General features: G+C 47.0%; 1 protein-coding gene and 1 long non-coding RNA gene across 5 annotated transcripts in view; one reads left to right on the top strand and one right to left on the bottom strand.

The window, feature by feature from the left end:
* Nucleotides 1-22,259, bottom strand: part of LOC141157210 (probable ATP-dependent RNA helicase DDX60) — a 1,123,923-nt gene that overhangs the window by 966,995 nt on the left and 134,669 nt on the right. For all 4 annotated transcript variants that reach the window (XM_073644228.1, XM_073644203.1, XM_073644220.1 and 1 more), the window contains one exon: nt 7,292-7,355. In XM_073644228.1, the coding sequence (XP_073500329.1) occupies nt 7,292-7,355 (64 nt within the window). The remainder of the gene's footprint in view (nt 1-7,291; nt 7,356-22,259) is intronic.
* LOC141157231 (uncharacterized) overlaps nt 1-22,259 on the top strand; it is a 152,070-nt gene that overhangs the window by 2,020 nt on the left and 127,791 nt on the right. The gene's annotated exons all lie outside the window — the stretch shown is intronic.

Here is a 22,259-nt window from a genome sequence, read left to right as displayed (position 1 = left end):
CCTTCAACCGGACCGGACGCCTCTCCCATCCATCAGATAGGTGAGTATCCATAGTTTTTTTCTTTTAAGTTAAGCAGTGTATGTACTGCAGCCAGAAGCTGTCTGTACATACACTGCTAGGGGGACACTCACACACACGACACATAGACACAGACAGTACACACACGACACACAGACACATATACACATACAGTACAGACCAAAAGTTTGGACACACCTCATTTAAAGATTTTTCTGTATTTTCATGACTATGAAAATTGTACATTCACACTAAATGCATCAAAACTATGAATTAACACGTGGAATTATATACTTAACAAAAAAATGTGAAACAACTGAAAATATGTCTTATATTCTAGGTTCTTCAAAGTAGCCACCTTTTACTTTGATGACTGCTTTGCACACTCTTGGCATTCTCTTGATGAGCTTCAAGAGGTAGTCACCGGAAATGGTCTTCCAACAATCTTGAAGGAGTTCCCAGAGATGCTTAGCACTTGTTGGCCCTTTTGCCTTCACTCCGCGGTCCAGCTCACCCCAAACTATCTCGATTGGGTTCAGGTCTGGTGCCTGTGGAGGCCAGGTCATCTGGCGTAGCATCCCATCACTCTCCCTCTTGGTCAAATAGCCCTTACACAGCCTGGAGGTGTGTTTGGGGTCATTGTCCTGTTGAAAAATAAATGATGGTCCAACTAAACGCAAACCGGATGGAATAGCATGCTGCTGCAAGATGCTGTGGTAGCCATGCTGGTTCAGTATGCCTTCGATTTTGAATACATCCCCAACAGTGTCACCAGCAAAGCACCCCCACAACCATCACACCTCCTCCTCTTCCATGCTCCACAGTGGGAACCAGGCATGTAGAGTCCATCTGTTCACCTTTTCTGCGTCTCACAAAGACACGGTGGTTGGAACCAAAGATCTCAAATTTGGACTCATCAGACCAAAGCACAGATTTCCACTGTTCTAATGTCCATTCCTTGTGTTCTTTAGCCCAAATAAGTCTCTTCTGCTTGTTGCCTGTCCTTAGCAGTGGTTTCCTAGCAGCTATTTTACCATGAAGGCCTGCTGCACAAAGTCTCCTCTTAACAGTTGTTGTAGAGATGTGTCTGCTGCTAGAACTCTGTGTGGCATTGACCTGGTCTCTAATCTGAGCTGCTGTCAACCTGCGATTTCTGAGGCTGGTGACTCGGATAAACTTATCCTCAGAAGCAGAGGTGACTCTTGGTCTTCCTTTCCTGGGGCGGTCCTCATGTGAGACAGTTTCTTTGTAGCGTTTGATGGTTTTTGCAACTGCACTTGGGGACACTTTCAAAGTTTTCCCAATTTTTCAGACTGACTGACCTTCATCTCTTAAAGTAATGATGGCCACTCCTTTTTCTTTACTTAGCTGCTTTTTTCTTGCCATAATACAAATTCTAACAGTCTATTCAGCAGGACTATCAGCTGTGTATCCACCAGACTTCTGCGCAACACAACTGATGGTCCCAACCCCAATTATAAGGCAAGAAATCCCACTTATTAAACCTGACAGGGCACACCTGTGAAGTGAAAACCATTTCCGGTGACTACCTCTTGAAGTTCATCAAAAGAATGCCAAGAGTGTGCAAAGCAGTCATCAAAGCAAAAGGTGGCTACTTTGAAGAACCTAGAATATAAGACATATTTTCAGTTGTTTCACACTTTTTTGTTAACTATATAATTCCACATGTGTTCATAGTTTTGATGCCTTCAGTGTGAATGTACAATTTTCATAGTCATGAAAATACAGAAAAATCTTTAAAATGAGAAGGTGTGTCCAAACTTTTGGTCTGTACTGTACATATACTTACCGCCTCGATGAGGACACCGACATTGATGGACGTCACACGTGAGCAGCGGCGGGGAACCAGGAACAAAGAATCCCAAAATAGTGGGATTTCCTCTTCCTGTTTTCCCTAGGGCTGTCCCCGTATGACATCACATCCTTCATTTCTCCTGCACCTCCGTAAAAAAGCACTGGAATTACGCAGTGTGCGAACACCGCTGTGTAATTCCATCACTTATAATGGGCACAATATCAGAGAAAGCGCAGACCGCGGTGCGTAAAGAATTGACATGTCAATTCTTTACGCAGCTGCGCTTTCGCACTGCGTAAAATTAAACAGTGTCTGAACGGCAAAGTGAATTTCCCATTCACTTTGCTGGCAGACACAAGGCACATTGCGTATTTTGAAAAAGCGCGTGCAAAACGCGCAAAAATACGCAGTGTGTGAACGTAGCCAAAGGTATGTAAATGTAGAGTAAACTAGCTGCAGCTACATTTCTTTTCTAACTTTTTCCTTTCAATTTTATTGGTCTTCCAAACAATTTTCACATGTTTTCTTTTCTGAAGAATGTCCTTTACAGACATTTTCCCCACAAGTGGTACAATATCACTCAGTTTTCCTCTCTAAGTTTCTTGGACAAATGAAACAACGCTTTCGTCTTCTTTCTCCTGGCCCTGGAATATCCTGAAACTGTACGCCACACCGTTTCATTGCTTCTTTAGTTTGCTTTGGCAAGCATTTCATGTTGCTTCGCTCCATCATGTGAGGCATTATAAGTTCATGGCAAAGGTCCTTCAAGAATAGGTGTCTCCTGTCCTTCCTCCTTGCGTGGAATTCTGGATGAGTTTCTGTATAAATAATGAATGAATTCAGGGCTGCTACATCAAGCATATTTGAAAAAATTATAGGCAACGTCTTGTTTGCCTCTTGCATGAATATTCTCCCATCATTTCATCCATTTTGTCTACACCTCCTTTAGTTTTATTGTAATACAGGATGATTTCTGGTTTCAATTTCCTATCATTGGTGTCAATACTGCAATCATAATGCATGGTACTGAGTAATATAACGGATTCCTCCTTCTTCGCTTTGTAAGATACCAGTGTTGCTATGTTGTTGAAACCAAAGACACTCTCATAAAGTGCTCGCTGTGGATTGTGCTTCATTGCTTGAGGAATTTCTCGTCGGTTTGGCTTCATAGTACCAACAAGTGTTACAGCTTTTTCAAGCAGATAATTGCCCAGTGCAACATTGGTAAAATAATTGTCCATGGTAATGTTTCTACCTGAATTGTATATTGGTACAGCAAGTGTTTTCACAATCTCAGACTCTAGATCTTTCTGTACTGGTGCATCAACTTCTTTGCCACAGTAGATAAGCCCATTTATGCCATAATAATTTGCAGAATCACACATCCAGAAGATTTTTATTCCATACTTAGCTGGTTTACTGGGCATGTATTGTATGAACTTGCAACGTCCTCTGAAGGGTACAAGTTGCTCATCTACTGTAACATTAGTACTAGGATTGTAAAGTTTGGTGCAATTTTTGATAATTATGTTCCAGATATAACTGATAGGGGCTAATTTGTCTGTTTGGAACCTCGCTGCACGAGTTCGATTATCATCAAATCAAATTTTTTTTCTAATTTCCTCATATCTGTCCACTGCCATTGTCGCTTTATAGTGTGGGTCCAGAAATAATTCTCTGATTGGAACATCATACGATTTCTGACTCCCTGCCAGCAGTAAAAGTCCAATATATGCATAAAGTTCCTCTTTTGAGATATTTTTCCAGGACTTATTTTTTGCAGAAGCGATACATCTTCCTTCTAGGCCTTATCACTCCCTCCCAAAATCACATGACATCCTCACATGGCATAATCCACACCCTGGCCCCTCCACCAGCAACCCTGACTCCAAACAAAGTAACTTGAGACACAAACACTGCTGAGTACATGATAAAAATAGCAGGGGCCTAAAAGGCCCCCGTTCCGTACAGATGTGGTTTTCCCCAAAAAAGCATTGTTACACCAAAATGCCTATCAAAAAAATTATATGAACAACTGGATATTACCAACAATGACATACTTGAGGAATACCTAGAGTTTCAAAATTCTAACTAAAGAAATTTTGCAGATAATAGCAAAAAAGTAAGCACCGGGGCCTAAAAGGCCCCCGATACGGATTGTAGGGTTAAGCAACAAATTTCATGAGAAATCTGTCACCCTCTGGGACCTATCAGACCTCTAATATGGGCATACAGGTGATAGAAATGTAAATCTATACATACCTGTAGGGCCCATATTAGAGGTCTGCTTGCTTTGAGATATCTTTTTATAAAATCTGTTTTCCTATGCTTCACGTCTGGGGAGCGGAAGTGACTCCCCGGCGCCTGTGCACTAGAACCCAGCAGAGTAAGATAGGGCCGAGAGAAAAAAAATGTGTCTTGCGTTCTAGGCGCATTGCAAATGCTCCAGATCTGCAGACCTAGACTGCACGTCAAAGGGCCCTGTGACGTGCAGGGGAGGCGGGAAATATTTAAATTAAGTAGGGTTGGGGGGATTTCTTGGCATGCCCCGGACGCCAAGCATAGGAAAACGGATTTTATAAAAAGTTATTTCAAAGCAAGCAGAACTCTAATATGGGCCATACCGGTATGTATAGATTTACATTTCTATCACCTCTATGCCCATATTAGAGGTCTGATAAGTCCCAGGGGGTGACAGATTCCCTTTAAAGTGCTTACTGCTTAGTGCTAATAGCCAATATATCACAGTACTATGGTGCCACCTAGTGGTGCAAAAAAATTATGACCACACAGAGTTTATTAAAGGTACAAGACACAAAACCCATGCCATGAGGGAAAATTCATATGCTTAAAGACACTGACGAAGCCCGTGCGAAACGCACGTAGGGGGGTATTCTCCTCTGTGACTAACCGGCTCTCCACCACTTGGGTAACTATGCTTTGATAGCTAATGGGATTTTGGTTCTATAGTGGCATTCCATGGGCACTTGTGAAATCTATTGCCACTATGGCTGGAGATTTTCATATCAATTCGTTTCTGGTGCCCATGCTGCACCACTGGTTTGAAACCTTTATTGCCTTCATGAGTATAAATGTATTTAGGTGCTGTAGTGTCTTTAAGCATATGCATTTTCCCTTATGACATGGGTTTTGTATCTTATACCTTTTAATGGCTAACTGAAAAGATGGCTTTTCAGTTAGCCATTAAAAGGTATCAACCACTGAGGACTCTCAAATCTAAATATTTTTCTATCTACTGGCTAACACGGTACAAAAATATATATTTTCCTTGTACCTTTAATAAACTCTATGTGTGGTCACCATAGTACTGTGATATATTGGCTATTAGCACTAAGCACTTTAAAGGGAATCTTTCACCACTGGAGTTATCAGATCTCTACTATGGCCACACAGGTTATAGAAAAGTAAATCTATACATACCTGTATGGCCCATAGTAGAAGTTTGATTTCTGAGAAAAGCGCTTTAATTAATTCTTTAATTCTATTTTGCCGGGGAGTCACTGTCACTTCCCATCACCTGCGCAATAGAAACCTGCATCTCAGTGCACAGGCAGACGGAGCCGGGATGAAGCAAAGCACGCTCTATGTGAGCTCTATGTGAGCGGCGCCTTGCGCATCCCCGGAAAGTCAGGGAGCACAGTGCACGTCACAGGACTCTGTGAAGTGCAGGGGAAGGGGAGAATATGAAAATTAAGCATATAGGCGGGGATTTGAGGAAATAATAAGCACATAGGCAGGGATTTCTTGGCGTCCTCGCCAAGCCTGTACAAAATAGAATTGATTAAAGCACTTTTCTCTGCAATCAAACCTCTACTATGGGCCATACAGGTATGTATAGATTTACTTTTCTATACCCTGTATGCCCATAGTAGAGGTCTGATAACTCCAAAGTGGAGACAGATTCCCTTTAATTTCTCATGAAATTTGTTGTTTAATCATTGCAAGAAATAATTTGAATAAACTGCTATGTCATTTGATGCCTACTTATGCAGTACCTCATGCTTTTTATATTGCATTTTGTTTTTTAATCATGTTTAAAGAAATACTTTTTGATTTTATTAATAAGGTCTCCATTCTCTTTATATCGGTTTATATGCTAATTAGGAGACGCTTTAATAATTTGGCCTACTTATCGGTGTATTTAATTAGGAGTGTGTCTGCTATCATTTAAAGGTTAAGTGTCATCATTAACATTCATAGAAGATAGCCACGACACTTCTGTGGATGGGTAAACAAATAGAATCCTGGCCCGTAGATAAACAGACAAAAAATTTGGCACTTCAGCTAGGTGCAATGGAGGGGGCTCTCCTGCATTTTACAGGCGGTGGACGCTGCAGCATCACAAAAGCGCTGAGCTCCTATCAGTTTCAACATTGCAATATATGTACTGACGAAGGTCTATTCCTGACCGAAACGTTTATTACCATTCTGGATTGCACTTTATACTAAACCTCACCATTGCACCTAGCTGGCCAAATTTTCATCATTAACATTCACATTCAGACTACTGCAAAGCACACTTAGGACCTGTATCGCAGATTGCGTAATATTATTTGTTTTGCTGTTCCTTGTTATTCCCCCTGCATTTCGCAACATTTATTCACCTATAAATAAACCTGTTAAGTGTTTCAATCTCCGCTCTTGTGAGTGTGTACAGAGTGTGGAAAGGGGCTTCCTGAATTGACCCCCGACATTCCCTGCATTCCCTTACAGCTCCCCGCAAGATTCAGGTGGAAGCACTGCACCAAACTGAAAGGAGAATTACTGGACACCCTCTCCACAGATACAGCTTAAAGAGGTGTTACACACGGACAGACAATATATTTTACGAACACATTGGAAAACCATAATAAATCATTATGATTATAAGTGATACATGTCTACAGCTCATAATTCTGCTATGAATATATCAGCTGCATTCACTGTTCATTCACTGGTGTCGGCGTCCACCTCTTGGAGGCTGTGTGGCTAGAGAGGCAGATGTTTGGGCTGTACCCTATGAGTAGAGAGAGTGTTTGAGCTTAGTGGATAGTATTTGACAGCATAAATTGGTAGGCGGTGGCTGACAAATCTGCAGATCTTCATAAAATTTGATCCACAACACTGGTACATGCAATGGATTTTCTATCCAGAAAATGTGCTTTGTAAATTGTGTTATATGAATTTCATATTGCAAGGCATATTTAGTACTTTTTTACCTTTTTTATTTTTAAAATCAGCACAAATAAAAGTTTGCCATCCGCCAGCATGGTGGCCAGTCTTTTTTATGATCAGAGTCTGAAGTAGATGATCTACCGCTCAGAGAGGTACAAGTATATATGGTGCAGGTAAGACACTGCGGCACTTTAGTAGTGTGTTTCTTTTATAACGTGTATGTTGGCATCACCAAACCATTATAATACATAAATTTATAGAATACATAAATCCATACTTACATTGCATGATGATTTGTGACATGGTTGCACAATTTGACTACAAATCTATGATGACGCTTAAGATCTATATAATCAAATCAGAAGAGAAAATCAATATCAATGGCCTAATGGCAAAATATGGTAATCAAATACACATCACTATATATCAGCATACAAGGAAGGAATTTTTTTAATTCCCAACAATGAACATCAAATATAAGTTTAGAGATTGTGACAACTCAAAGATCAATAAAGCTATGTAAACTCAATCCCTATTAAAAAGATGGTTTCTTTCATTAGACACAATCATTTATCTCTAACAACTTTCTTTAAGGGCTTTTAAGGGGTGATAGACTTTACTGTCGTGTTCCTACCCATGAAGACACCAATTGCATCATGTGTATAGTACTATGCATCTTTTATATATATTATATCATATGATGTCTGCATATGTGTAATGTATTGTGATATGGTGGTAACTAGTGATGAACGAACGTCCTGGTGCTCGACAAGCTCTGTACTCGGCGAGTATTTTCGGGTTGCTTGGGCGGGAACTCGGGTCCCCTCCCTGCATGTTTGGCGCTCTTTAGAGAGCCAATGAACATGCAGGGATTGCCTGCCATGCACAACTTAAATGCTGGTTGTGGGCATTACAGTGACTGGCTTGCCGCACAGCATCTTGAGGTCTATATAAGACCTGGCGCCGCTATGCTCCTTACAGTCTACCCCGGAAACAGGCAGAGTAGGGAGAGGTGCTGCTGAGTTAGGGAGAGATTTGCTTGTTTATAGTTAGAATACGTAATCCACAGCATATATATATCCATCTGAACTAACAGTCCTTCTGAGGACTAATCCAGTTGCATATATTCAGTGGTGATAGCAGGAGTTAGGCAGGCAGGCAGTGTATGTGGCAGACTGCAATGCATGATACAGCACAAGAGGGTCCATTGAGCATTCTGTTAGTATAGGTATTCCACAACATATATTTCCATCTGAACTAACAGTCCTTCTGAGGACTAATCCAGCTGCATATAATCAGTGTTAGGCAGGAGTTAGGCAGACAGGCAGTGTATGTGGCAGACTGCAGTCCTTGATACAGCACAAGAGGGTGCATTGAACGTCCTGTCTGCTGCTGTAATAATTACAGATATTTGTAGACATAGCCCCAGATATCAGGGGCCAGGGCAATTTTTTTTTATCTTTATTAGAGATGAGCGGTGTTCGACTCGAACTGTTCGCCAATCTCAAATTCGAGCTGTTTTTGGCGGTGTTCGAGTCGTTCGACGAACTTGAACGATTTGCAAAAAAATTGGCTGTTCGAGGTTATGTTCGATAACTGTTCGTGCACCAAAAGCGTAACTGGATTTTTTCACAGTAATACTGTTAATCAATGTTAGTAGACAGTTTCAGTGTAGAGTGGGCGGGGGGAGGGGCAGGGGATGGATCTCTGCAGAAATAATTCCGATCTCCATTTTTTTTTTCTTTCCCCCATTTACAGTGGGGCGGTGCAGTCTGTCAGCCTATCAGCAGTGCACACACGCAGCGAAGTGCTTTTTTTTCACACAAGCAAAGGCATGTGTCATTGGCTGTGTATGTCACATGTCCTTGCCCTATAAGACCCAGCCATTTTCTCCATCGCCACCATTTTCTCACTGCTGCAGCTGAGTGTTAGACGGCACCGCTGCTGCTGTGGGTGCTATACAGTAGAACTGTGTGAATTGTGAGCGAATTTCCAGTTACATAGAGAGAGAGGTTTAGGGAGTAGGGACTAGTTCTAATTGCAGCCCTTTTGAGGGCTAGGTTACAGCAGTTCATAGCACTTTTTGCCAGGCAGGTCTGTGCCAGTGCTGTGCAAGTGTTTTTCACAGCATTTGGTGAAATGTAGCTCAGCCAATCCTTTTGGGCCTGTAGCAGTGTCTGGTAGTCAGTGGAGTAGCCCATCTGAAGCAAGCTACCCCACCTGTGTATCTAATAACAATTTTTTACTGCATCTAACCCAGGAAATCCTTTTGGGCCTAGTAGCAGTGTCTGCTAGTCAGCGGAGTAGCCCATCTGTTAAGCAAGCAACATCGCCTGTAGATCTAATTACAAATTCTTAACTGCATCTAGCCCAGGCAATAGTTTGGGCCTAGTAGCAGTGTCTGCTGGTCAGCGGAGTAGCCCAGCTGTTAAGCAAGCTACACCACCTGTGCTTTGGACACTTAATTTTTTCAAAGGAAATGCTTCGGGCCCCCGGGACACTCAGTCAAGAGCATCGGGGAGGCGCCCCAAGGCAAAGGGACTGGGACTGGCGGTAGCCCGCCTTGCGGCGGACCGCCAAGCTCGATCCTTATAAAAGCTCTTTAACTGCAGCAGCTTTAGTGGATGCTACTGGAGCTGGAATTACCGCGGCTGCTGGCACCAGACTTGCCCTCCAATAGATCCTTGTAAAAGGATTTAAAGTGTACTCATTCAAATTACAAAGCCAATTTAAATTACAGAGCTTAGACCTGCCTCCACCGCGGGGGGTCTCGACCCACCAGCGGACAGGCACCAGTATTGGGAGAGTGGGGCTGGCCGTCAGGGTCCACCGCGGCTCTGGCACAAACCCGGTGACACGGAGGTTGCACGGGCAGGAACGGACTGGCCGTGTCGGCTTCGCACTCCAGCGTAGTCCCTCTGCCCGCTCGCGCCCGTAACCTCAAAGGGATGCGCAAGAGTCTTTTCTTCCCAGGGCTGTTCCCCACCCAGCAGGAACGTGGGGGAGCTCAGGTCGACCTTCCACCGTACTCCATTACCTCCCTCGCCCTCTTTGCTTTTTCCGTTCTCCATCTAACCCCTCGGCTCTGTGGTATCCGCTCTCCCTCCAGCTCTCTCCTTCTCACAGGTGGACAACCGCGTGTATTCACACTGTGGGGCATCTTTTGTGCCCAGGCATAAGAAGTCGTCGAGGTAATGGATAATATGTGCCCCCTTAGAAACGTCCATGACGACCCATTCGAGGAAGCAAATAAACGCCTCAAATAGTGAGCAGGATATGGAGCACCCGATGGGCAAACAGCGATCTATATAGATTGCTCCTTCCCAGAAGCAGCCCAATAGGCGGACACTATTCGGAGGCACAGGTAGTAAGTAACCGAAACGTCCCCTCAATGTCTGTTTTGGCCATTAGGGTGCCCCTTCCCAACTTCTTGACCCGCCTGATTGCCTTGTCAAAGGAGGTACAGTATATACTACTGTACTTGGTTCCACGTCGATGTTGTCGTTTACTGACCTGCCCCTTGGATATGACAAATGGTCAATTAGTCCGAATGTATTGGGTTCCGTTTTTGGCACGACTCCCAACGGGGATACCACTACGTCTTGTAAGGAAAGTGTTCTGAATGGAACCGCCATTCTACCTAAAGATATTTCTTTTTTTAATTTTCTTGTCACGACGTCTGGGTGTTGGTAGGCTGATTTTAGATTTTTACTCCAGCCTTTCTTGATTTTAGAAGGGCATGACATGCCTATATCTGTGTCTCCTCCTCCTTTTACTCCTCCACCTCTTTTCTTTTCGCATGACTATATGTACTTGTCACTAGTGTTGAGCGATACCTTCCGATATCGGGAAATATAGGATCGGATTGGATCGAACCGATACCCAAAAAATATCGGATATCGCCGATTCCGATACCGGAAACCAATGCAAGTCAATGGGACACAAATATCGGAATGAAAATAAACCCTTTCTTTCCTTGTAGGTTAATTCTACATGAAGGAAAACAACTAAGAATGTATTACATGAAAAGCCTGCAATTCAGCAGCGGCATACACCGTTACCCGACAATTTAGAACAGAAAGAATAGAGCATCACACATAGATTAGATAGATAGAAACATGTCAGTCACATATATAAGAAGTACAGTGACAGTGTTGCTTACTGTACTTGTCATTTAGTGTTAAAGGATTTATTTAAAAAAATAATAGTGTTTTCATGCACCGTCTCTTTAAAAAAGCCGGCCGGCAATTCAGCATTGGTACCCGACAATTTAGAATAGAAAGAATAGAGCATCACACATAGATTAGATACATAGAAACATGTCAGTCACATATATGTGTTGATTACTGTACTTGTCATTTAGTGTTAAAATAAAGGACTTATTAATAAAAAAATTGGCGTCGGGTTCCCCGTAATTGTAGTCTCTAGCTGAGGTTAAGCAGACGGCTGGGGCAGATGTTTGAAGCCTGGGAAGGGGGTAATACCCACGGAGCTTCCCAGGCTACTAATATCAGCCCCCAGCTGAATACCTAGCCTTTACTAGCTATTAAAATGGGGGACCCCCAAAAAAATGACGTGGGGTCCCCCCTATTTTATTAGCTAGCAAAGGCTAGGCAGACAGCTGGGGGCTGATATTAATAGCCCAGGAAGGGTGCCATGAATATTGGCCCCCTCCCAGGCTAGAAACAGCAGCCGTCAGTTGGAGAATTCTCCCACGCTGTCAGTGACGTGCATGAGGTGAGCTGAGTTCATTGGACATAACCTCAGCTCATCTTTATGCCGTCACAGCCAGACACTGAGGAGCGCAAGCATGCCTGCGCTTCTCAGTGTCTGCGGCATGGCAAGCTGGATGGCAGCTTTCTGCTGCGATCCAGCCTGTCATGTGAATGTAGCAGAGCTGAAGCTGTCCTGGGAACCACGTAAAGGTAAGGATGAGGTTGCTTTATTATTTTACTTTTATTGCAGAAGACATTGGCTTCAGCTGGAATGGGCGTGATGGTAAGTATGGTTTAATTTAGAACATTAAAGAATTGTGTGTTTATTTAAATTAAAGGACTTTATTCTGGGTGTTTGTGTTTTTGTGTAGAGGTTAAAATTACGGGGAACCCGACGCCAATTTTTTTTTTAATAAATCCTTTATTTTAACACTAAATGACAAGTACAGTAATCAACACATATATGTGACTGACATGTTTCTATGAATCTAATCTATGTGTGATGCTCTATTCTTTCTATTCTAAATTGTCGGGTACCGATGCTGAATTGCCGGCCGGCTTTTTTAAAGAGACGGTGCATGAAAACACTATTATTTTTTTAAATAAATCCTTTAACACTAAATGACAAGTACAGTAAGCTGAGCGCTGCCATCCAGCTTGTTATCCTTCAGAGACACTGCAGAGCGCAGGCATTATGGGAACTTCCGATTCCGGTATTCGATATTCTAAAAGTATCGGAACTCAGTATCGGAACTCCGATACCGTGAATATCGGTCGATACCCGATATTTCAGTATCGGAATGCTCAACACTACTTGTCACTTATCCATGTGTTAGTTTTGTCTTCTGAGCAGTTTGTCAGCTTTTGGACACCTTTGAAGGTGTTTTCTATGTGTTTCTATGTGTTTTTGTTTGCCTGCCATTGGTTTTAACGGTGTTCGACGGTGTTCGATGAACCGTTCGGCGAACATGCCGGTGTTCGGCGAACCGAACCCGAACACTAAGGGGGTGGCTCAACACTAATCTCAATCCTGGTTATTTTCTGAAAAGCAACCAGAGTACACCATGTTTCTGCTCCATTTGCTTGTTAGCACTGCATAATACAGCCTGATCTGTTCCATATTTCAGCAATAAAAATCCAGAAATTTGAACTGAACGTGGAAAATATTGGCCTGCTTTTCCATTCTATTGCAGTGTGTCAGTCACGCTATTAACACTAGGTCTCTGTGTAGAATAATATTAGTAAATTACAGGCCTGCTATTTAAAACCGTGGTTCTGTGTCAGACATATCACCTATAACAGTGTTCCAAAATCAGCCATTTCTGCCTTCCATTTCGTTGCAGTGTGTCAGTCAAGTTATTCACACTAGGTCTCTGTAGAATATTATTAGTAGTGTTGAGCGAGCATGCTCGACACTGCTCAGTACTCGCCCGAGCATCTCACTACTCGGGATGTTCGGCGAGCACCGAGCATTTCCGGGTTACTCGGGCGGGAGCTCGGGTCTCCGCCCTGCACGTTGGGCGCTCTTTACAGAGCCAATGAACATGCAGGGATTGCCAGCCAGTCACTGTAATGCCGCAGCCATGTTGTTTGTGCGCATTAGTGATTGGCTGGTCGCACAGCGTCACCTCGAGTATTTAAAACCGGGCGCCGCCATCTTGGACACAGTCGCCCGGGATCAGACAGTGTAGGGTTAGTGCTGCTGAGTTAGGGAGAGATATATAGTGTGAAATAGGTAGTGTAGGGTCTCTAAAGCCTGCCAAATCAAACAAACAGTCCTTCTCAGGACTAATATCCATCCCAGATATCAGGCAGGCTGTATAGGAGACACAGTGGTTATACCAACAAACAGTGCATTACAGTCCTGTGTGCTCCTGCTGGTTAAATTGCTAGACTTATCCCCCGGTCTCAGGAGCCAGGAAAAATCCTTTTTTTTTTCATCTAATTCCTGTATTTTTTTTTCCTCAGTCAGACTGTACAAATACGCGTCTTGTTAACCTTTTGGTATCCCCCCCCCCCCCCCCAAAAAAAAATTGAGTGTGTCTGTGACTGTTCAGACACCAATATAACTGTTTAAAAGATTCTGATGTCGGCCACATAACTATAACTGTGGTTTTGCAGTTCCAAGGTTCAAATCTCTGTATTATCCACCTTTTGGCCTTTTTTCCGTAAAAAAAAAACAGTAATAGTACCTCCCTGACTGTACCACCTGCCAGGCCAGCATCAGCAGGGGTGACAAAACTACCAGCCTGACCACCACCAGCATGATCAGGCACATGTCAGCAAAGCACCCGGCTTTGTGGGGTGAACCCCAGGGTCCACGACCAGTGTCAGCGGGTGTCACCACTGCTTCTTCCGCTGTTGTGCGTGTAAGAGAACCCCCTGTTGTGCGTGCAAGGCAATCCCCTATCCATACTGCATGCGAAGATGCCCCCTCCTCTCAGTCTTCACTTGTTATGGCAATTTCTCAAGAAACAGCATCAACATCCACGTCCCACCGCAGCGTTCAATTGTCAATATCCCAGACCTTTGAACGAAAGCGCAAATTCGCAGCCAACGCCCCACAGGCCACAGTCCTAAATTCGCACATTTCACGACTGCTTGCGTTGGAAATGCTGCCTTTTAGGCTGGTGGAGACGGAATCCTTCCGCAACCCTATGGCAGTGGCCGTCCCTCGGTACTTGGTCCCCAGCCGACACTATTTTGCCCGGTGTGCCATCCCTCCACTACACAAGCACATATCCCAAAACATCTGCTGTGCCCTCAACAACGCAGTTACTGAGAGAGTCCATCTGACAACGGACACGTGGACAAGTGCTTGTGGCCAGGGATGGTACATCTCCCTGACGGCACACTGGGAAAACATAGTGGAAGCCGGGACCCAGTCGGACCTTGGGACCGAACACATCCTCCACACACCGAGGATTGCGGGCCCTATGTCAGTCATCCTCCTCCTCATGTTCAGCCTCCATCTCAGATGTAACTGATGTGGTGATAATCTGGAAGCACTGCAGTAGTGCCTCAGCCAAGCGGCAAAAGGCTGTGCTGAAACTCATGAGCTTAGGTGATAAACCTCACACTGCTTGTGAGTTGTGGACAGCTGTGAAAGGGCAGGCAGATCTGTGGCTGAGACCGCTGAACCTACATCCAGGAATGGTCGTGTGTGACAATGGCCATAACCTGGTGGGGGCTCTGAGGCGAGGCGAGATCACACACGTACCATGCCTGGCTCATATGCTTAACCTCGTGGTTCAGCGGTTTCTTAAATCGTACCCCGAGTTGCCAGATCTACTCGTCAAACTACGTCGCCTGTCAGCTAATTTTCGGAAGTCGGCTACAGCTTCCGCTGCCCTTGCTGTGTTGCAGCAGCGTTTGCAGCTTCCGTCACATCGACTGGTGTGTGATGTCCCCACACGTTGGAACTCTACCCTCCACATGTTGCTAAGGATTTGTGAGCAGCTGCCACAAAGCCGTCGATATTCAGGTCAGACTCCACACATAAGACCTCAGGAGTGGACCTGGATGTCTGACATATGTACCATCCTGACAAACTTTGAGGAGGCCACCAAGATGGTGAGTGGCGATGACGCCATCATCTGTGTCAGCATCCCACTTGTCTGTCTTTTGCAACGCTCTCTGCAGAGAATTAAAGAGGAGGTATTGCAGCCAGAGTATTATGAGATGGTTCAAGAAGCCGTAGCGGGCGATTACACACAGCCCAGCCTCATCTCATCCCAACGTGCATTGGGGAACAATGAGGGAGAGGAGGAGGAGGAAGAACAGGAGCTGGTATCATGCGCTGTAGACGGTAGTACCTGTACAACTGTCATACCGTCGGTTCAGTATGGGTGGCCTGAGGACAGGGGGGAGGAGGAGGAGGAGGAGAGCATGGTCAGTCGTCATCTTGGTGAGGACATGGAAGTCTTGCCCATTACCAGTCTGACACGCATGGCTGACTTTATGTTACGCTGTCTTAACCGTGACCCTCGCGATGTCAAAATGTTGGGTGACAGTCATTACTGGTTGGTGACACTTTTAGACCCCAGCTACAAGGAGAATTTTCACTCTCTTATTCCTGAGGTGGAGAGGTCTACAAATATGGGGCAGTACCAGAAGGCCCTTGCTGCAGAACTGTTAAAAAAAATTCCCATCTGAACACTCTAGCTGCAGAGGTCACAGTTCGTTGCCCAACCAAGGCGTACAGGCGAGAGAGACGCAACTCCAATCCAGCAGAGGCAGGGGAACACTGTGAATGTTCTGGGACAGTTTTCTGAGACCCGCCCAGCTTACAGGCCCTGAGGCGCGGGGTACTCTCTCACAAGGAGTGGAAAGTTTCAAAAGATGGTGAGGGAGTACCTTGCCGACCGTACCAGCATCCTCCGTTATTCCTCTGTGCCTTTTAATTATAGGGTATCCAAGCTGGACACTTGTAATGAACTCGCTCTGTACGCCTTGGTGGTCCTGGCCTGCCCTGCCACTAGCGTGTTATCGGAGCGTGTTTTTAGTGCAGCTGGGGGAATTATAACTGATAAGCGCACTCGCCTGTCAACTGACAATGATGACAAGCTGACCCTTATAAATGAACAAGGGCTGGATTGGGCCAGACTTCTCATCACCACCAAATGACAGCAGACTAACATAAAGTCAAATCCACTGTGTTATTCCCATGCACCGCTTCACACCCACACATGGGTATACGCTTCCTCATTTCGGCTGTATTTTGCTCTTCTCCTTATCCTCAGCCTCCACCACCACTATACCACCAGAGTGACCGTGGTCCGTGTTGCCTGCATTGCAAGTTTCTCCGTCCTAATTTTTGACAGCTTTTGCTTGGAAGGCATAGGCAAAGACTATGGGAGACCCACTCCCCAATACTGGGAATAATGTTTTTAATATGCTGTACTGCATGGCTCTTGTAAGGGGCATGAAAACCGTCTTGTTAAACCACTCTGAACTCCACAGCTCTTCCAAGGGGCATTAAAACCGTCTTGTTAAGCTACTGTGACCTCCACCACTCTTCCAAGGGACATTGATATTGTCTTTTATTCCACTGCGACCTCCACCACTCTTCCAAGGGGAATTAAAGCTGTCTTGTTAAGCTACTGTGACCTCCACGTCTCTTCCAAGGGGCATTAAAACCGTCTTGTTAAGCTACTGTGACCTCCACCACTCTTCCAAGGGGCATTGATATTGTCTTTTTATTCCACTGCGACCTCCGCCACTCTTCCAAGGGGCATTAAAACCATCTTGTTAAACCACTCTGAACGTCACAGCTCTTCCAAGGGGCATTGAAATGTTGTTTTTAATTACCTCTAACCTCCACGATCTTCCGACGGGCATTGCGTTTCCTCCTAATTTTAGTCAGCTTTTGCTTTTCAATGCATAGGCGAACACTAAGGGAGACTGTAGTGCCGGCGTCCCTGCCCTCTGCTAGGCAGGGACGCTGTTCCCCTCACCGCTCTGCTCCGTGCCCAGCGTCCCTCTCCCGCTCTGCTGGCAGCGCGCGCTCCTTCCCGGCCACTGTGCTTAGGGCGCGCGCGCGCGCTCTCCCTCCCTCTTAAAGGGGCCGCGCGCGCCGTCCTAAGGAGTCCCCGGCCAATGGCCGGAGGACTTTACCATATATAAGGCACCTCCTCCAAAATGGAGGTGCCCGAGCAATGTTGTTTGCACCTGTGTCTCACCTGTGCTTCAGCCCTCAGGTCCCGTTGCCAGTTACCTGCCAGTTACCTGCCAGATTCCTGCCTGATTACTTGCTACCTGCCTGCTAGTCTGAGGTCCGACGGTCTGCCTTACTAATCCTGTCAGTCTGTCTAAGGACCAGCCTGCCCGCTCACCTGGGAGCGCACATCAGCTACCTGCCTGCTTGCCTGTGGTCCGACGGTCTGCCTTCCAACTCCTGTCAGTCTGTCTATGGACCAGCTTGCCCGCTCACCTGGGAGCGCACATCTGCTACCTGCCTGCTAGCCTACCTGGAGGCTCCGCCGTCACGTGCTGTGACCACCTGCCTGTCCAGTGACTCCTGCCCGCTCACCTGGGAGCGCTCATCTGCTACCAGTCTGCCTGCCTACCCGGAGGCTCTGCCGTCACGTGCTGTGACCACCCGCCTGTCCAGAGACTTCTGCCCGCTCACCTGGGAGCGCTCATCTGTCGCCTGTCCGCTGGTCTTCCTGGAGGCTCCGCCGTCACATGCTGTGACCACCCGTTCATCCAGAGACTCTCGCCTGCTCACCTGGGAGCTCACGTCTATCTTCAGCCGCCACAGGTCGTACCAACCCTATACCTAGAGACTGCCCCGGTCACTTGCCGTGACCTCCAGCCCGTTCACTCAGAGACTGTCCCGTTCACCTGCTGAGACTTCCAGCCCGTCTTCCCTGGTCGCAACCCGCTCCCTTACAAGGACCGCCCCCTTGTATAGTAGCTCAGAGGTTCCGCCTCCCAGACCCGTTACAGTTTGCTCGGGCCATGGAACCCGGTGGCACCCAAGCTCCCTCGCTCTCGGACCTGTGTCATGAACTGTCCCGTCAAAGGTCCCAACAGGAGTCCATTCTGGGTCACCTGCGGAATGTCAATACTCGCCTGGACACTCTGACTGCTCCACCAGCAACCTCCGCCAGTGCCATGTCTCGCAATCCGGCAGCTCCACTGCCCGCTAATACCATGGTATCTTACCCCGGACCCCGGCTTTCTGCACCTCCTCGCTTCGGAGGCGACTCCGCCCAGGCTCGGGGCTTCATAAATCAGTGCACCCTGCACTTTGAACTATTATCTCACCAGTTTAACTCCGACCGGGCCAAAATTGCATTCATCATGTCCCATCTCACCGGGGAGGCCCTGGCCTGGCTAAATCCTCTATGGGAGAGAGGAGACCCCTGGTATCCAACTTGCCTGCTTTTCTCACGGCTTTCCGGAAAGTCTTCGACGAACCCGGACGGAAGACCTCATCCGCATCATCTCTGCTACGCCTCCGTCAGGAAAGTCTCACCGTGGGCCAATATGCCATACGGTTCCGTACCCTTGCCTCGGAGCTGGCCTGGGATAACGACGCTCTGGTTTCCGTCTTCTGGGAGGGTCTGTCCGGCCGTATTAAAGATGAGCTTGCCGGTCGGGACATTCCTACCACTCTCGATGATTTAATAACTCTTGCCACCCGGATTGACCTACGGTTCCAGGAGCGTGCCAGAGAGGTCACCCGTGAGAGGAGATTACCACGTCTAGCTCCTACTTTTCAGAAACCCGTCACTCCTTCTGTCTCTTACCAGGTACACTCTCCTGAGCCTATGCAGGTCGACCAGACCAAGCTGGTCAAGACCCGTCAGGACTTACGCCGTGCCGAGGGGACCTGCTTCTACTGTGGCAGTAAGGAGCACCGGATCCGTGCCTGCCCGGAGAGGTCGGGAAACGCCTGTGTCTAGGTTCGCTCAGAGAGGTCCACCTAGACAAGAATAAATCCTCTCCATCCCTGCTGTTGTCAGTTTCAATCGTCTACGGGGAGAACCGTTATTTCGAACTAGCCCAACTTGACTCTGGAGCAGCCGGGAATCTTATCTCACAGTCCCTGGTAGAGAAATACCGCATCCCCACCAAACCTCTGGCTGTACCCTTGTCTGTTGCTGCCGTGGATGGGGGGCTCTTACCACGCCCCATCCAACTCATCACCGAATCCATTACTCTGCAGGTGGGAATGCTGCATTCTGAAAGTATCTCCTTCCATGTTCTGCCTGGACTCTCTCACGCCCTCCTGCTAGGTCTACCTTGGCTTCAGAGACATGCACCCGTTCTTGACTGGCAGACCGGAGAAGTCCTTCGCTGGGGACAGGGCTGCCATAAGACCTGTCTGGTTCCCGTCCATCCCGTCCGTCCTTCTCCTACTCCAGCTAATCTACCTGGACTTCCGATCCCTTATTGGTCTTATGCTGATGTCTTTAATAAAAAGGAAGCAGAGACACTACCCCCTCATAGACCATACGACTGCCCTATCGACTTGTTACCTGGTACTTCTCCTCCCCGTGGGCGTATTTATCCATTATCCGCTGCTGAGACCCGCTCGATGTCCGAATATATTGAGGAGAATCTGGCCAGGGGATTCATCCGGAAATCTACCTCCCCGGCGGGAGCAGGCTTCTTTTTCGTCAAAAAGAAGGACGGCTCTCTCCGTCCCTGTATAGACTATAGAGGCCTTAACCAGATCACGGTGAAGAATAAGTACCCCCTTCCGCTCATTCCGGAGTTATTTGATCGTCTGAGGGGGGCTAGAATCTTCACCAAACTAGACCTCCGTGGGGCGTACAACCTGGTTCGTATCCGTCAGGGGGATGAATGGAAGACGGCATTCAATACCCGGGACGGCCACTATGAATATCTGGTAATGCCCTTTGGCCTCTGTAACGCTCCTGCCATCTTTCAAGAGTTGGTCAATGACATCTTCCGGGACCTTCTCTACTCCTGCGTAGTGGTGTACCTGGACGACATCTTGGTCTTCTCTCCGGATCTCCAGACTCACCGGAGGGACGTTCGTCAGGTCCTGCTCAGGCTCAGGCAGAACCATCTCTACGCTAAATATGAGAAGTGCCTCTTTGAGCAGACCTCGCTTCCGTTTCTGGGCTACATTATCTCTCAGACCGGCCTACAAATGGATCCTGAGAAACTGTCTGCCATCGAGAAATGGCCCCGACCGGAGGGGTTGAAGGCCATTCAGCAATTCCTGGGCTTCGCCAACTACTACCGCCTCTTCATACCACACTTCTCTTCCCGGACTGCCCCAATTTCCGCGCTCACCCGTAAGGGTACTAATCCCAAAGAGTGGCCGCCCGAAGCAGAGGAGGCCTTTCTTTCCCTAAAACAGGCCTTCTCTTCCGCCCCGGTGCTGCATCGCCCGGACGGCAACAAGCAGTTCTTCCTGGAAGTTGACGCCTCCTCCTCTGGAGCCGGAGCGGTACTTACTCAAAAATCATCTTCCGGGAGAATGGTAACTTGTGGCTTCTTCTCCAAACTCTTCTCCTCTTCTGAGCGCAACTATTCCATAGGAGACCGAGAGTTATTGGCCCTCAAGCTGGCGTTGGAGGAGTGGCGTTACCTACTCGAGGGGGCTCTTCATCCGGTAATAATTTACACTGACCACAAGAACTTGGCTTACCTCCAGCATGCCCAGAGACTTAACCCGCGCCAAGCCCGGTGGTCCTTGTTTTTTGCTCGCTTTGATTTTGTTCTTCATTTTCGCCCGGCTGACAAAAACGTCAAAGCAGACGCCATGTCCCGATCCTTTCTGGTGTCCGATCTCGAGGAAGAACCTAAACATATCATCGATCCCGCCAGAGTAATGCAGGTGGCTCCCGTGAGTCTAAATCGTCTCCCTCCCGGTAAGACGTTTGTTTCAGTACCTGATCGGGAGAAGATCCTACACTGGGGCCATTCGTCTAAGCTAGCTGGCCACGCCGGTCAGAAAAAGACCCTCCAGCTTATTGCCCGGCACTATTGGTGGCCTACCCTGCACAAGGACGTAATAGACTTTGTTTCTGCCTGTGTGTCCTGCGCCCGCAACAAAGTCCCGAGACATCTGCCAGCCGGACGCCTCCTTCCGCTTCCTGTGCCTGCTGCCCCCTGGCAGCATATTGCTATGGACTTCATAACTGATCTCCCCGTCTCTGTCGGTTGTACGGTCATTTGGGTGGTCGCTGACCGCTTTTCCAAGATGGCTCACTTTATTCCCCTGCCAGGCCTCCCATCTGCACCCGAGCTGGCTAAAGACTTTATCCGCCATATCTTCCGTCTTCATGGCCTGCCCCTCCACATCGTGTCGGATCGTGGGGTACAGTTCACCTCACGTTTCTGGAGAGCCACTTGTAAACTACTAGACGTCACCCTGGACTTCTCCTCCGCTTACCACCCACAGTCCAATGGTCAAGTGGAGCGGATCAATCAGAACCTGACCAGTTACCTCCGGCACTTCGTTAATGCCCACCATTCTGACTGGGTGGATCTCCTACCATGGGCCGAGTTCTCTTATAATAATCACGAGAGCGAATCCTCCTCCAAATCCCCGTTTTTTGTAGTTTTCGGTCAGCATCCTCGGATTCCTTTTCCTGTCTCCACCTCTGTGGACAACCCGGCTGCGGAATCTCTCGTTAGCAAATTTTCCTCCATATGGGAGAGTACCCGGTCCGCACTCCTTCTGTCATCCGAGCGTATGAAAAGACACGCTGACAAAAAACGCCTGGATCCTCCACAATTTCGTCCAGGAGATAAGGTCTGGCTCTCATCTAAATATGTTCGACTCAAGATACCTTCTTACAAGTTAGGGCCTCGGTTCATCGGTCCTCTGGAGGTCATCAGTCAGATCAACCCGGTGGCCTATAAATTGAAACTCCCGGCCAACTTACGGATCCCTAACTCCTTCCATGTATCTCTCCTCAAACCCGTGGTGCTTAACTCTTTTTCCAAGTCTACAGGTACGCCTCCTGCTCCGGTTTCCGCTGAGGACGAGTTTGAGGTAGAGAACATTCTTGCTACCAAAAGGGTAAGAGGAAAGACCTTTTTT

Source organism: Phyllobates terribilis, unplaced genomic scaffold (genome assembly GCF_046119375.1).
Source record: "Phyllobates terribilis strain yellow unplaced genomic scaffold, ASM4611937v1 Scaffold_1__5_contigs__length_1240528914, whole genome shotgun sequence".
In the NCBI taxonomy this organism is placed as follows: domain Eukaryota; kingdom Metazoa; phylum Chordata; class Amphibia; order Anura; family Dendrobatidae; genus Phyllobates; species Phyllobates terribilis.
The sequence above is the reverse complement of the archived record's forward strand: the minus strand, read 5'-3'. Positions and strand labels throughout refer to the sequence as shown.